Source organism: Leucopleurus acutus (genome assembly GCF_964270905.1).
Source record: "Leucopleurus acutus genome assembly, chromosome: 3".
Classification (NCBI taxonomy): domain Eukaryota; kingdom Metazoa; phylum Chordata; class Mammalia; order Artiodactyla; family Delphinidae; genus Leucopleurus; species Leucopleurus acutus.
In genome coordinates, this window is record NC_139145.1 from 50724697 (window position 1) to 50738632 (window position 13936).

Here is a 13936-nt window from a genome sequence, read left to right on the forward strand (position 1 = left end):
TACTATCTGTCACCATACAAAGATATTATATAATTATTGACTGTATTTCCTGCACTAATTTCATACCCATGAGTCATTTATTTTATAGCAGGAAGTTTGTGCCTCTTAATCTCTCTCATCTTTCTCCTCCCCCCATTTTCCTCCCCTTTGACAACCACCTGTTTGTTCTCTGTATCTCTGACTCTGTTTCTGTTATGTTTGTTTGTTTTGTTTTTTATATTCCACATACAAGTGAAATCATATGTATTTGTCTTTCTCTCTCTTATTTCACTTAGCATAATACCCTCTAAGGCCATCCATGTTGTTGCAGATGGCAGATTTCATTCTTTTTAATGGCTGAGTAATATTCCACAGTATATGTATATGTCATATCTTTTTATCCATTCATTTTTGTTTGTTTATTTTTAAATTTTATTGGGGTATATTTGATTTACAATGTTGTATTAGTTTCAGGTGTATGGCAAAGTCATTCAGTTATACATATACATATATTAATTCTTTTTCAGATTCTTTTCTCATATAGATTATCACAGAATATTGAGTAGAGTTCCCTGTGCTGTACAGTAGGTCCTTGTTGGTTATCTGTCTTATATATAGTAGTGTGTCTATGTTAATCCCAAGCTCCTGATTCCCCCCCACCTCGCCCACCACATTTTCCCTTTGGTAACCATAAGTTTGCTTTTTGTTATCTGTAAGTCTGTTTCTGTTTTGTAGATAAGTTCATTTGTATCATTTTTAAAAAATTAGATTCCACATATGAGTGATATCATATGATATTTGTCTTTCTCTGTCTGACTTAATTCACCCAGTATGACAATCTCTAGATCCATCCATGTTGCTGCAAATGGCATTATTTCATTCTTTTTTATGGCCAAGTAATATTCCATTGTGTATATGTACTGCATCTTTTGTATCCATTCCTCTGTCAATGGACATTTAGGTTGCTTCCATGTCTTGGCTGTTGTAAATAGTGCTGCACTGAACATTGGGGTGCATGTATCTTTTTTTTTTTTTTTTTTTGCGGTACATGGGCCTCTCACTGCTGTGGCTTCTCCGGTTGCGGAGCACAGGCTCCAGACACGCAGGCTCAGCAGCCATGGCTCATGGGCCCAGCCGCTCCACGGCATGTGGGATCTTCCCGGACTGGGGCATGAACCCGCGTGCCCTGCATCGGCAGGCGGACTCTCAACCACTGTGCCACCAGGGAAGCCCCATGTATCTTTTTGAATTATGGTTTTCTCCAGATATATACCCAGAAGTGGGATTGCTGGATTACATGGTAGTTCTATATGTCATTTTTTAAGGAAACTCCATACTGTTCTTCATAGTGGCTGTACCAATTTACATTCCCCGCAACAGTGTATGAGGGTTCCCTTTTCTCCACACCCTCTCCAATATTTATTGTTTGTAGACATTTTGATGATGGCCATTCTGACCGGTGTGAGGTGATACCTCATTGTAGTTTTGATTTGCATTTCTCTAATAATTAGCAATGTTGAGCATAATTTCATGTGCCTCTTGGCCACCTGTATATCTTCTTTGGAGAAATGTCTCTTTAGGTCATTTTGCCCATTTTTTTAAAAACATTTTTATTGGAGTATAATTGATTTACATTGTTGTGTTAGTTGATGCTCTATAACAAAGTGAATCAGCTGTACATATACATATATCCCCATATCTCCTCCCTCTTGCGTCTCCCTCTCACCCTCCCTATCCCACCCTCCCTATCCCACCCCTCTAGGTGGTCACAAAGCACCGAGCTGATCTCCCTGTGCCATGTGGCTGCTTCCCACTAGCTATCTATTTTACATTTGGTAGTGTATATATGTCAATGCCACTCTCTCACTTCATCTCAGCTTACCCTTCTCCCTCCCCATGTCCTCAAGTCCATTCTCTATGTCTGCATCTTTATTCCTGTCCTGCCCCTAGGTTCTTCAGAGCCATTTTTTTTTTTTTTAGATTCCATATATATATGTGTTAGCATATGGTATTTTTCTCTTTCTGACTTACTTCACTCTGTATGACAGACTCTGGGTCCATCCACCTCACTATAAATAACTCACTTTTGTTTCTTTTTATGGCTGAGTAATATTCCATTGTGTATATGTGCCACATCTTCTTTATCCATTCATCTGTTGATGGACACTTAGGTTGCTTCAGTGTCCTGGCTATTGTAAATAGTGCTGCAATGAACATTGTGGTACATGACTCTTTGTGGGAGTCATGGGGGATTGCTGGGTCATATGGTAGTTCTATTTTTAGTTTTTTAAGGACCCTCCATACTGTTCTGCATAGTGGCTGTATCAGTTTACATTCCCACCAACAGTGCAAGAGGGTGCCCTTTTCTCCACACCCTCTCCAGCATTTATTGTTTGTAGGTTTTTTGATGATGGCCATTTTTTGATGATGGCCATTCTGGCCACACCAGGTGACTGGTGTGAGGTGATAACTCATTGTAGTTTTGATTTGCATTTCTCTAATGATTAGTGATGTTGAGCATCCTTTCATGTGTTTGTTGGCAATCTGTATATCTTCTTTGGAGAAATGTCTATTTAGGCCTTCTGCCCAGTTTTGGATAGGGATGTTTGTTTTTTTGATATTGAGCCACATGAGCTGTTTGTAAATTTTGGAGACTAATCCCTTGTCGGTCACATTGTTTGCAAATATTTTCTCCCACTCTGTGGGTTGTCTTTTTGTTTCGTTTATGGTTTCCTTTGCTGTGCAAAAGCTTTTAAGTTTATTTAAGTCCTATTTGTATATTTTTGTTTTTATTTTCATTACTCTAGGAGGTGGATCCAAAAAGATATTGCTGCGATTTATGTCATAGAGTGTTCTGCCTATGTTTTCCTCTAAGAGTTTTATAGTATCTAGTCTTACATTTAGGTCTTTAATCCAATTTGAGTTTAATTTTGTGTGTGTTGTTAAAGAATGTTCTAATTTCATTTTTTTACATGTAGCTGTGCAGTTTTCCCAGCACCATTTATTGAAGAGACCGTCTTTCCTCCATTTTATAGTCTTGCTTCCTTTGTCATAGATTAGTTGGCCATAGATGCGTGGGATTATTTCTGGGCTTTCTACCCTGTTCCATTAATCTATATTTCTGTTTTTGTGCCAGTACCATACCGTTTTGATGACTGTAGCTTTGTAGCATAGTCTGAAGTCAGGGAGTGTGAGTCCTCCAGGTCTGTTTTTCTAGCTCGGTTTTGGCTATTCGGGGTCTTTTGTGCTTCCATACTAATTAAAAAAAATTTTTTTTCTAGTTCTGTGAAAAATGCCATTGGTAATTTGATAGGGATTGCATTGAGTCTGTAGATTGCCTTGGGTAATATAGTCATTTTGACATTATTGATTCTTCGAATACAAGAACATGGTATATCTTTCCAACTGTTTGTGTCATCTTTGATTTCTTTCATCAGCATCTCATAGTTTTCAGAGTACAGGTCTTTTGTCTCCTTAGGTAGGTTTATTCCTAGTTATTTTATTCTTTTTGATGTGATGGTAAATGGGATCGTTTCCTTAATTTCTCTTTCTGATATTTCATTGTTAGTGTATAGAAACGCAAGAGATTTCTGTGTATTAATTTTGTATCCCACAACTTTACCAAATTCATTGGTGAGCTCTAGTAGTTTTCCGGTAGCATCTTTAGGGTTTTCTGGGTATAGTATCGTGTCATCTGCAAACAGTGACAGTTTTACTTCTTCTTTTCCAATTTGGATTCCTTTTATTTCTTTTTCTTCTCTGATTGCCATGGTTAGGACTTCCAAAACTATGTTGAAGAAAAGTGGCGAGAGTGGACATCCTTGCCTTGTTCCTGATCTTAGAGGGAATGCTTTCAGCTTTTCACCATTGAGGATGATGTTAGCTGTGGGCTTGTCATATATGGCCTTTATTATGTTGAGGTAAGTTCCCTCTACGCCTACTTTCTGGAGGGTGTTTATCATAAACGGGTGTTGGATTTTTGTCAAAAGCTCTTTCTGCATCTATTGAGATGATCATATGGTTTTTATTCTTCAGTTTGTTAATGTGGTGTATCACATTGATTGACTTGTGGATATTGAAGAACGCTTGCATGCCTGTGATAAATTCCACTTGATCATGGTGTATGATCCTTTTTTTTAAAAAAATAAATTTATTTATCTTTTTATTTTTGGCTGTGTTGGGTCTTCATTGCTGCACACGGGCCCTGTCCAGTTATGGCGAGCAGGGGCTTGTGGCCTCTCTTGTTGAGGAGCACGGGCTCCAGGTGTGCAGGCTTCATTAGTTGTGGCATGTGGGCTCAGTAGTTGCGGCTTGCGGGCTCTAGAGTGTAGGCTCAGTAGTTGTGGCACATGGGCTTAGTTGCTGCACGGCATGTGGGATCTTCCCAGACCAAGGCTCAAACCCATGTCCCCTGCATTGGCAGGCGGATTCTTAACCACTGCACCACCAGGAAAGTCCAGATCATGGTGTATGATCCTTTTAATCTATTGTTGAATTCGGTTTGCCAGTTTTGTTGAGTATTTTTGCGTCTCAGTTCATCAGTGGTATTAGCCTGTAATTTTCTTTTTTTTGTGGTATCTTTGTGTGGTTTTGGTATCAGGGTGATGGTGGCCTCATAGAATGAGCTTGGGAGTGTTCCTTCCTCTGCAATTTTTGGGAATAGTTTTAGAAGGATAGGTGGTAACTCTTCTCTAAATGTTTGATAGAATTCACCTGTAAAGTCTGGTCCTGGGCTTTTGTTTGTTGTATGTTTTTAAATCACAGGTTCGATTTCAATACTTGTGATTGGTCTGTTCATATTTTCTGCTTCTTCCTGGTTCAGTCTTGGAAGCTTATATCTTTCTAAGAATTTGTCCATTTCTTCTAGGTTGTCCATTTTATTGGCATGTAGTTGTTTTTGGTAGTCTTTTATGATCCTTTTTATTTCTGTTGTGTCAGTTGTAACTTCTTTTTCATTTCTAATTTTATTGATTTGAGTCTTCTCCCTTTTTTTCTTGATGAGTCTGGCTAAAGCTTTATCAATTTTGTTTATCTTTTTTTTTGGCTGCACCACGCAGCTTGTGGGACCTTAGTTTCCCAATCAGGGATCAAAGTCAGGCCACGGCAGTGAAAGCAGTGAGTGCTAACCACTGGACTGCCAGGAAATTCCCAATATTTTTTCTTTGTCTTTAATTTTTGTCAGTTTGATTATATGTGTCTTAGCATGCTCCTCCTTGAGTTTATCTTGTATGGGAGTCTCTGTGCTTCCTGGACTTAGTGGGTTGTTCCTTTCACTTTAGGTAAGTTTTCAGCTATAATCTCTTCAATTATTTCCTCAGGCCCTTTCTCTCTCTCTTCTCTTTCTGGGACCCCTGTAATGTGAATGTTCATGCATTTAATGTTGTCCCAGAGATCTCTGAGACTGTCCTCATTCCTTTTCATTCTTTTTTCTTTATTTTGTTCCACAGCAGTGATTTCCACCATTCTGTCTCCCAGCTCACTTATTCGTTCTTCTGCCTCAATTATTCTGCTATTGATTCCTTCTACTGTATTTTTCATTCCAGTTATTGTATTGTTCATCTCTGTTTGTTCATTATTTTTTATTTTTATTTTTTAAAATATTTATTTATGTATTTGGTTGCACAGGGTCTTAGTTGCGGCAGGTGGGCTCCTTAGTTGTGGCATGCGGGCTCCTTAGTTGTGGCATGTGAACTCTTAGTTGCTGCATGCATGTGGGATCTAGTTCCCTGACCAGGGATTGAACCCGGGACCCCTGCATTGGGAGCAAGGAGTCTTATCCGCTGTGCCACCAGGGAAGTCCCTGTTTGTTCTTTAAATTTCTAGCTCTTTGTTGAACATCTCTTGTATCTTCTCAGTCTGTGCCTCCATTCTTTTTCTGAGATCTTGGATTATCTTTACTATCATTACTTTAAGTTCTTTTTCAGATAGGTTGCCTATCTCCACTTCACTTAGTTTTTCTTCTTTTTTTAAAATATTTATTATTTATTTATTCATTTATTGGCTGTGTTGGGTCTTAGCTGTGGCACGTGGGATCTTTTGTTGCAGCTCACAGGCTTCTTTCTAGTTGTGGCACACAGGCTTCTCTCTAGTTGTGGTGCACAGGCTCCAGAGTGTGTGGGCTCTGTAGTTGCGACACATGGGCTCTCTTGTTGTGGCATGAGGGCTTAGTTGCCCTGCAGCATGTAGGATCTTAGTTCCCCAACCAGGGATCAAACCAGCATCCCCTGCGTTGCAAGATGGATTCTTAACCACTGGACCCCCAGGGAAGTCCCTCTTTTGGGTTTTTATCTTGTTCCTTTGTCTGGAACATATTTCTCTGCCATCTCATTTTTTTCTGACTTTCTGGGTTTGTGGTCTCCTTTCCACTAGCTGCAGGAGCATAGATCCTCTTGCTTCTGGTGTCTGCCCGTGGCCGGTGACCTGGGTCCTGAGGCTTGTACAGGCTTCCTGGTGGGAAGGACTGGTTCCTGCCCACTTGTTGGTGGAGATGGGTCTTGTCCCTCTGGTGGGCATGGCCATGTCAAGGGATGTGTTTAGAGGTGGCTGTGAGCTCAGTATGGCTTTAGGCAGCCTGTGTGCTGATGGGTGTTCCTATCCTGCTGTGTGCTGTGTTCCTATCCTGCTGGTTGTTTGGGCTGAGGCATTCCAGCACTGGAGCCTGTAGGCTGTTAGGTAGGGCCAGGTCTTGATGCTAAAATGGCGACCTCTGGGAGGGCTCAAGCCAAAATATTCTCTGGGTCCTCTGCCACCAGTGTCCTTGCGCCCTCATTGATCTACAGCCGACCCCTGCCTCCCTGGGAGACCCTCCAACACTCGTAGGTAGGTCCAGCCGCAGCTCTTATGGAGTTACTGCTTTGTTCTTTGTCCCAGTGTATGAGAAACCTTGTGTGTGCTCCAAGAGTGGAGCCTCTGTTTCCCCCAGTCCTGTGGCACTCCGGCACTCAAGCCTCGCTGGCCTTCAAAGCCAAATGCTCTGGGGATTCCTCCTCCCGATGCCAGACCCTCAGGCTGGGGAGGCAGACGTGGGGCTCACGACTCTCACTCTTGTGGGAGAACCTCTGCGATATAAATATCGTCCAGTTTGTGGGTCGCCCACCTGGTGGGTATGGGATTTGATTATGTCATGAAAGCGCCACTCCTACCATCTCACTGTGGCTTCTTCTTTGTCTTTGGATGTAAAATATGCTTTTTGATAGGTTCCAATCTTTTTTGTTGATGGTTGTTCAGCAGTTAGTTGTGATTTTGGTGTTTTTGTGAGAGGAGGTGAGCTCAAGTCCCTCTACTCCGCAATCTTTTCCGGAATCGAGGGGCTGCTTTTAGTTTGTATGCTTGCTGCCTCTTTCCTCAGCATGTGCTGGCAGTTATCACTTTGATATGGTGTATGCAGGTACCGTGGCCTTTGCACTCTCCTGGGATAGCAGGGGCAGGTCTCTTACAGGCTGCTGTCCATGCATTCCCAGGACAGTGGGGGCAGGGCTTGGCATCTGCTCATAGGTATCCTAGGGGTGGCTGTTATCCACGCATTCCTGGGACAATGGGGGCAGGGCTTCTATCCATTCATTTTTGATGGGCATTTAAGTTCCTTCCATATCTTGGTTGTTGTAAATAATGCTGCAATAAACATAGGAGGGCATATATCTTTTCTAATTGGTGTTTTCATTTTCTTTGGATACATACTCAGAAGTAGAATTGCTGGATCATATGTCAGTTCTATTTTTAATCTTTTGAGGAACCTCCATACTGTTTTCCATAGGGGCTGCACCAATTTGCATTCCCATCAACAGTGCACAAGAGTTCCCTTTTCTCCATATCCTCACCAACACTTGTTATTTGTTGTCTTTTTGATAATAGCAGTTCTGACAGGTGTGAGGTGATATCTCATTGTGATTTTGAATTGTATTTCCCTGATGATTAGTGATGTTGAGCATCTTTTCATGTGCCTTTTGGCCATCTGTATGACTTCTTTGGAAAAATGTCTATAGTCCTATACCTATTTTTTAATTAGATTGTTTATTTTTTTGATGTTGAATTGTATGAGTTCTTTGTATATTTTGTATATTAATCTGTTATTGGATATACTATTTGCAAATATTTTATCTTATTCAGTCAGTGGCCTTTTTGTTTTGTTGATAGTTTCCTTCACTGTGCAAAAGCTTTTTAGTTTGATGTAGTCCTGTTTGTTTATTTTTGCTTTTGTTTCCCTCACCTAAGGAGACATATCCAAAAATATTGCTAAGACCAATGTCAAAGAGTGAGTGCTTATGTCTTCAAATAGAAGTTTTATGGTTTGAGGTCTTACATTTAAGTCTTTAATGCATTTTGAGTTTATTTTTGTATATGGTTTGAGAAAGTTGTCCAGTTTGATTCTTTCACATGTGATTTTCAGGTTTTCCCAACACTGTTTATTGAAGACACTGTCTTTTCCCCATTGTATTTCCTTCTCCCCTTTGCCATAGATTAATTGCCCATATAAGTGTGGGTTCATTTCTAGGCTCTCTGTTCTGTTTCGTTGATCTCTATGTCTGTTTTTGTGCCATTCCCATGCTGTTTTGATTGCTGTAGCTTTATAGTATAGTTTGAAATCAGATAGCATGATATCTCCAGCTTTGTTCTTCTTCCTCAAGATTGTTTTGGTTCTTTGGCATCTTTGTGTTTTCATACAAATTTTAGAATTATTTTTTCTAGTTCTGTGAAAAATGCAATTGATATTTTAATAGGGATTGCATTGAATCTGTAGATTGTCTTGGGTAATATGGTCATTTTAACAAAATTAATTCTTCTAGTCCATGAGCCTGGTATATCTTTTCATCTCTTTGTGTTGTCTTCAGTTTCTTTCAACAGTGTCTTATAGTTTTCTGAGTATAGGTCTTTATCTCCTTAATTAGATTTATTCTGGGAGATCGCTGGTGGTCTAGTGGTTAGGATTCTTGGCTTTCACTGCTGCAGCCTGGGTTCAATCCCTGGTTGGGGAACTGAGATCCCACAAACCACATGGTATGGCCAAAAAAAAACCCCCAAAAACCTATCTAAGTTTAAAAAAAGAGATTTATTCCTAGGTATTTTATTCTTTTTAAATGTGATTGTAAATGGGATTTTTATTCTTAATTTCTCTCTCTGATAGTTGTATGTTAGCGTATAGAAGTGCAACAGATTCCTCTATATTAATTTTGTATCTTGCAACTTTACCAAATTCACTGATGTGCTCTAGAAGTTTTTTGGTGGTGTCTTGTTATCTGCAAACAGTGACAGTTTTACTTTGTACTCTCCAATTTCTTCCTTTACTTCTTTTTTTGTTAATAAATTTATTTATTTTTATTTATTTTTGGCTGCGTTGGGTCTTTGTTGCTGTGCACGGGCTTTCTCTAGTTGCGGCGAGAGGGGACTACTCTTTGTTGCGGTGCGTGGGCTTCTCATTGTGGTGGCTTCTCTTGTTGTGGAGCACAGGCTCTAGGAGCACGGGCTTCAGTAGTTGTAGCACATGGGCTCAGCAGTTGTGGCTTGCAGGCTCTAGAGCACAGGCTCAGTAGTTGTGGCGCACAGGCTTAGTTGCTCCATGGCATGTGGGATCTTCCTGGACCAGGGCTCAAACCTGTGTCCCCTGCATTGGCAGGCAGATTCTTAACCACTGTGCCACCAGGGAAGCCCCCTTTACTTCTTTAAGCATGGTTTCCCTTAGTTCTTTGAACATATTTACAAAGGACGCTTTGAAATCTTTGTTAAATTCCACATGTGTGTTCTCTCATAGACAGTTTCTGTTGCCTGCCTTTTTCCCTCTGTATGGGTCACACTTTCCTGTTTCTTTGCATGTTTCATAATTTTTTTTGAAAATTGGACATTTTATATAATATATTGTAGCATCTCTAGGTATACTGACCCCTACCCCCCACCAGATTGTTTATTTGTTTAGTGACTTAGTTGGCTCTTTTAGTGAAGTACATTTCTCCCTGCAGCATGAAGCCTCTGATGTTGATCCTGAATGGGTACAGCCTTAGGGATCACACCCAGCTGTTAGGCTCCACTAATTTTCAGCTGATTGCTCTATTTTTTAAAAAATATTTATTTAATTTATTTATTTTCCTTTTTTTTTTTTTTTGCTGCATCAGGTCTTAGTTGCAGCACATGGGGTCTTCGTTGAGGCATGTGGGATCTTTTTGTTACAGTGAGCGGTCTCTTTGTTGTGGTGCTTGGGCTTCTCTCTAGTTGTGGTGTGCGGGTTTTCTTTCTCTATTTATGGTGCGAGGGCTCCAGAGCGCGTGGGCTCTGTAGTTTGCGGCATGTGGGCTCTCTTGTTGAGGCATGCGAGCTCAATAGTTGTGGTGCACGGGCTTAGTTGCCCTGCGGCATGTGGAAACTTAGTTCACCGACCAGGGATCGAACCCGCATCCCCCGCATTGGAAGGAGGATTCTTTACCACTGGACCACCAGGGAAGTCCCTGCTTTATTGTTTTTGACAATGCTCTGTATCATCATTTGCTCCACACTCTGTTTCCACTAAAGTCAGTTCTTTTGAAGGGGAGCTTTGGAGTTCACTGTTTTTATGACCTGCCTTTCACCTTGGGCAAAATCTCTGAGTCACTCTTCTGAATCTAGGGGTGGGAACAGTGGCCTGCTTCTCTTTGAGTGACATCTCTGTTTTGTGAGCAGGGTGCTGGGTAGCGACTGTAACCTCTGGTCTTCTTAGCTTTCCTCTCCTAGTGTGGAACCCCTGCATTATGAGTGAGCTGGGGTGAGGGCAGTCAGGGCCCCCACATCTTTGGCCTGCCCAAACTGCAGTAGAGCCTCTGCTCTATGAGTGGGGTCTGGGTAGAGAAAGGGAGCACCCTACTTCTGGGCTGCACTCACTTGGGATCTAGTGTCTGTAGCACATAGCTAGGGGTGATGAGAAATGCTCGTTACCTGCTCTTATTGGGGAGATACTGCAGCTCTTGACTGGGAGCTAGAGGAGAGAGAGCCTTTTTTTCTTGTCCACATCTGGAGATTTTGTTACACTGAGCTGGGAAAAGGGTAAAGGAGAAGGTGGTGGCTCAGATGCCACAAACTCTTACTGATTTTACTGAGATTTAGTAAATTTTCTAGACTAAATCTTCATTTGCCATATGCCCTTAGGACAATTTCTAGAGACGTCAGATGATTGATTTAGCAATCTTTTTTTAAAAATTAATTAATTAATTTATTTATGGCAGTGTTGTGTCTTTGTTGCTGCACACGGGCTTTCTCTAGTTGCGGTGAGCGGGGGCTACTGTTCCTTGCAGTGCGTGGGCTTCATATTTTGGTGGCTTCTCTTGTTGCAGAGCACGGGCTCTAGGCACGCGGGCTTCAGTAGTTGTGGCACGTGGGCTCAGTAGTTGTGGCTCGCGGGCTCTAGAGTGCAGGCTCAGTAGTTGTGGTGCACGGGCTTAGTTGCTCCGTGGCATGTGGGATCTTCCCAGACCAGGGCTTGAACCGGTGTTCCCTGCATTGGCAGGCGGATTCTTAACCACTGCATCACCAGGGAAGCCCTGATTTAGCAATCTTTACCAGTTTTGGTTGTTTTCTTGGGAACGGGTCTGTGGAGCTTCTCATGGCACCATTTTTCTCAGTAATGCCCTTAGTTCCCAGGATTTTTGTTTTCTCATATTTGTGGCCTTTTGCAGTCCCTTCCCACACTAGATAGGCTGACGTGTGTAACCATTAGGATATGGCAGAAATTATCACAAAAGCTAGTTCACAAAAACATTGCAGCTTCTGCCCTGTACCTCCTTCCTGGGTCACTTGCTCTGGGGGAAGCCAGCTGTCTTGTCATGAGGACAAGCAGCCCAGTGGTGGGGTCCTCATGGCAAGGAACTGAGGCCTCCTTCCAAAAGCCAGCCCAAACTTGCCAGGCATACAAATCAACCATCTTGGGAGCAGATCCTCCAGTGTGCCAAGCCTTCAGATGACTTCAAATGACCAGCTGACGTCTTGACTGTGACCTCACAAGAGACCCCAATCCAGAACTACCTAACTAAGCTGCCCCGGGATTCCTGACCCACAGAACACTGACATAACACACACTTAGGTTTTGAGCTATGAAATTTTGGGTAATTTGTTATGTAGCAGTAGGTAGTTAATACATGATCTTGGGTAAGACCCTTCTCTTATGTTCTTCAGTTCCTTCATCTGAAAAACATTTTTGAACTAGATCCATAGTTTCCAACTGTCTGCAAGGAGCCCTATGATTTCATAGTGATGGGTAACAGGCTACCATGTGGGGCAAAGGAGAGGCCAAGTGGGCCTCCGGACTCCAGGCAAAGCAGCTCCACTTTTCTCTCTCTCTTATAAACTGGGCTTCAATGTAAGATTTAATTTGAAGAAAGAGTCTGTTTTTTGTTATCTTCGCTTTTGGTTTTTTTTTTAATGTTTTATGATTTCTTCAATCTTACATGCTTATTTCAATTTAGTTTCCCATCTTGAAATGGGCATTTCATAAGGCCCTCTATTTCTAGTGTCTCTGATCATACAGTATAAGGAATGCTACACAACAAACCTCTAATTGCTCAGAGGGGAAACTCTCTGGAGAGGGGAGGGGACTTTTCCAAAGTTACACAGTAATTTAGTGACCAAGTGAGGAATGGGGTATAGGTCTCCTGACTCCCAGAAGAGATTATCTACGCTAATGAAATGGAGCTATCATAAAGAAAAATATTTTAAAAAATAAATCTTCAAAAAGCAAAGACTAGAACTTGACTTTGTTCAAGTACGAGAGAAGAAAGTAAAAACAACAAATAAAAGACTCAGGACATGCTGTCCTACAGGAAGCTGGCTTGCTCATAAAGATAAATTATACAGGAGTAGAGATTAATGTTGGGAATCATAGAGAACTTACATAGAGTTGTCTGGCATAGTTAGTCATTATTGTGCAGTGTGGCGATCAGGCAATTCAGCAAGCTCCTATGGGGTGCTAGGCAGAGCTTGGGCTGGGACACAGACGTAAGCCATATATATATGGCTTTATGTAGTGTTAAAAGTTTTCAATAGTTGCTTATATTAAAAAATAAGTAGATTTCTGGTCTCTTTTGAATAATTGGCAAATCTGGGCTGGCATTGCTGCATGGGGGCCTTGGCTGGAGCTAAGTAGTAGCTGCCCCTAGAGCTGGGGTCTGAGCACTGCAGTTTCCTTCAGTCTCCCCCAACCCATTCTCTGTTGTTTCCCCTCTGAGGCCACCTGCTAGCTGCCCTTTATCACTCTGCTTGTGTTGTTATTTTTCTTAGAGTATTTTCTTATACCTCTCTTCACTTATTTACCCACGTGACCCCAGCAAGGATCTGATTTTGAGACACCCCCCCCCCGACCCCGCCCCTGTCCCGGACTATTTCCCTCCCTTCTTCCCTTGCACACAGAACTCACTGGAGGCGTGGCGCTTGACTTTGACCTGTGGGTCTGCCCGATGGGACTTCTCACTGCAGGTGGAGGCATGGCGCTTGATCTGGGCTCCAGAGGGACGCTCAGGCTCCTCGTCCTGGGTGAGAGATGGAAGGAGAAGGTAAAGTGTGGGTGGGCTCAGAATCCTCAGTGTAGGTGCTTTCTGGTGCGCGCTCAGTGGCTGAGTACTACATGACCTCTGAGATCTTGGCCTTACAGATTTAGATGTGTGCAGCCCTCAACAGTTTATAAACCACTTGCACTAGCAGTGTATTACTTGATCCTCATACCTTCCTGTGGGGGGCAGCAGAAGGCAACCCTAAACTGGAATTTCTGCTGAGAGGAAAATTAGGAAGTCTCAAAAGACCGTGGGTGACCATATTTGATTTATCATAGATATTTTTGTCCTCATATCATTTGGACGTATCCTTCAAGTTTTCCAAATTGCTAATATAAAGTCTTAGGTTAAAAAAAAAGTCATAGATGAGATCAGCCAATGGTAGAACTGACATAACTTAATAGACTGGCTATAATTTTTGCATGAAGAGTCGTGAGAACACTCAAAATCTTGTCAAA

At 41.8% G+C, this 13936-nt stretch overlaps 1 protein-coding gene across 1 annotated transcript in view; it reads right to left on the reverse strand.

Moving 5' to 3' along the window:
* AFAP1L1 (actin filament associated protein 1 like 1) overlaps positions 1–13936 on the reverse strand; it is a gene marked incomplete at its 5' end in the record, with an annotated part of 70900 nt that overhangs the window by 10615 nt on the left and 46349 nt on the right. Inside the window, 1 exon segment of the mRNA XM_082835894.1 lies at positions 13346–13457. Within this exon segment, the coding sequence (XP_082692020.1) occupies positions 13346–13457 (112 nt within the window).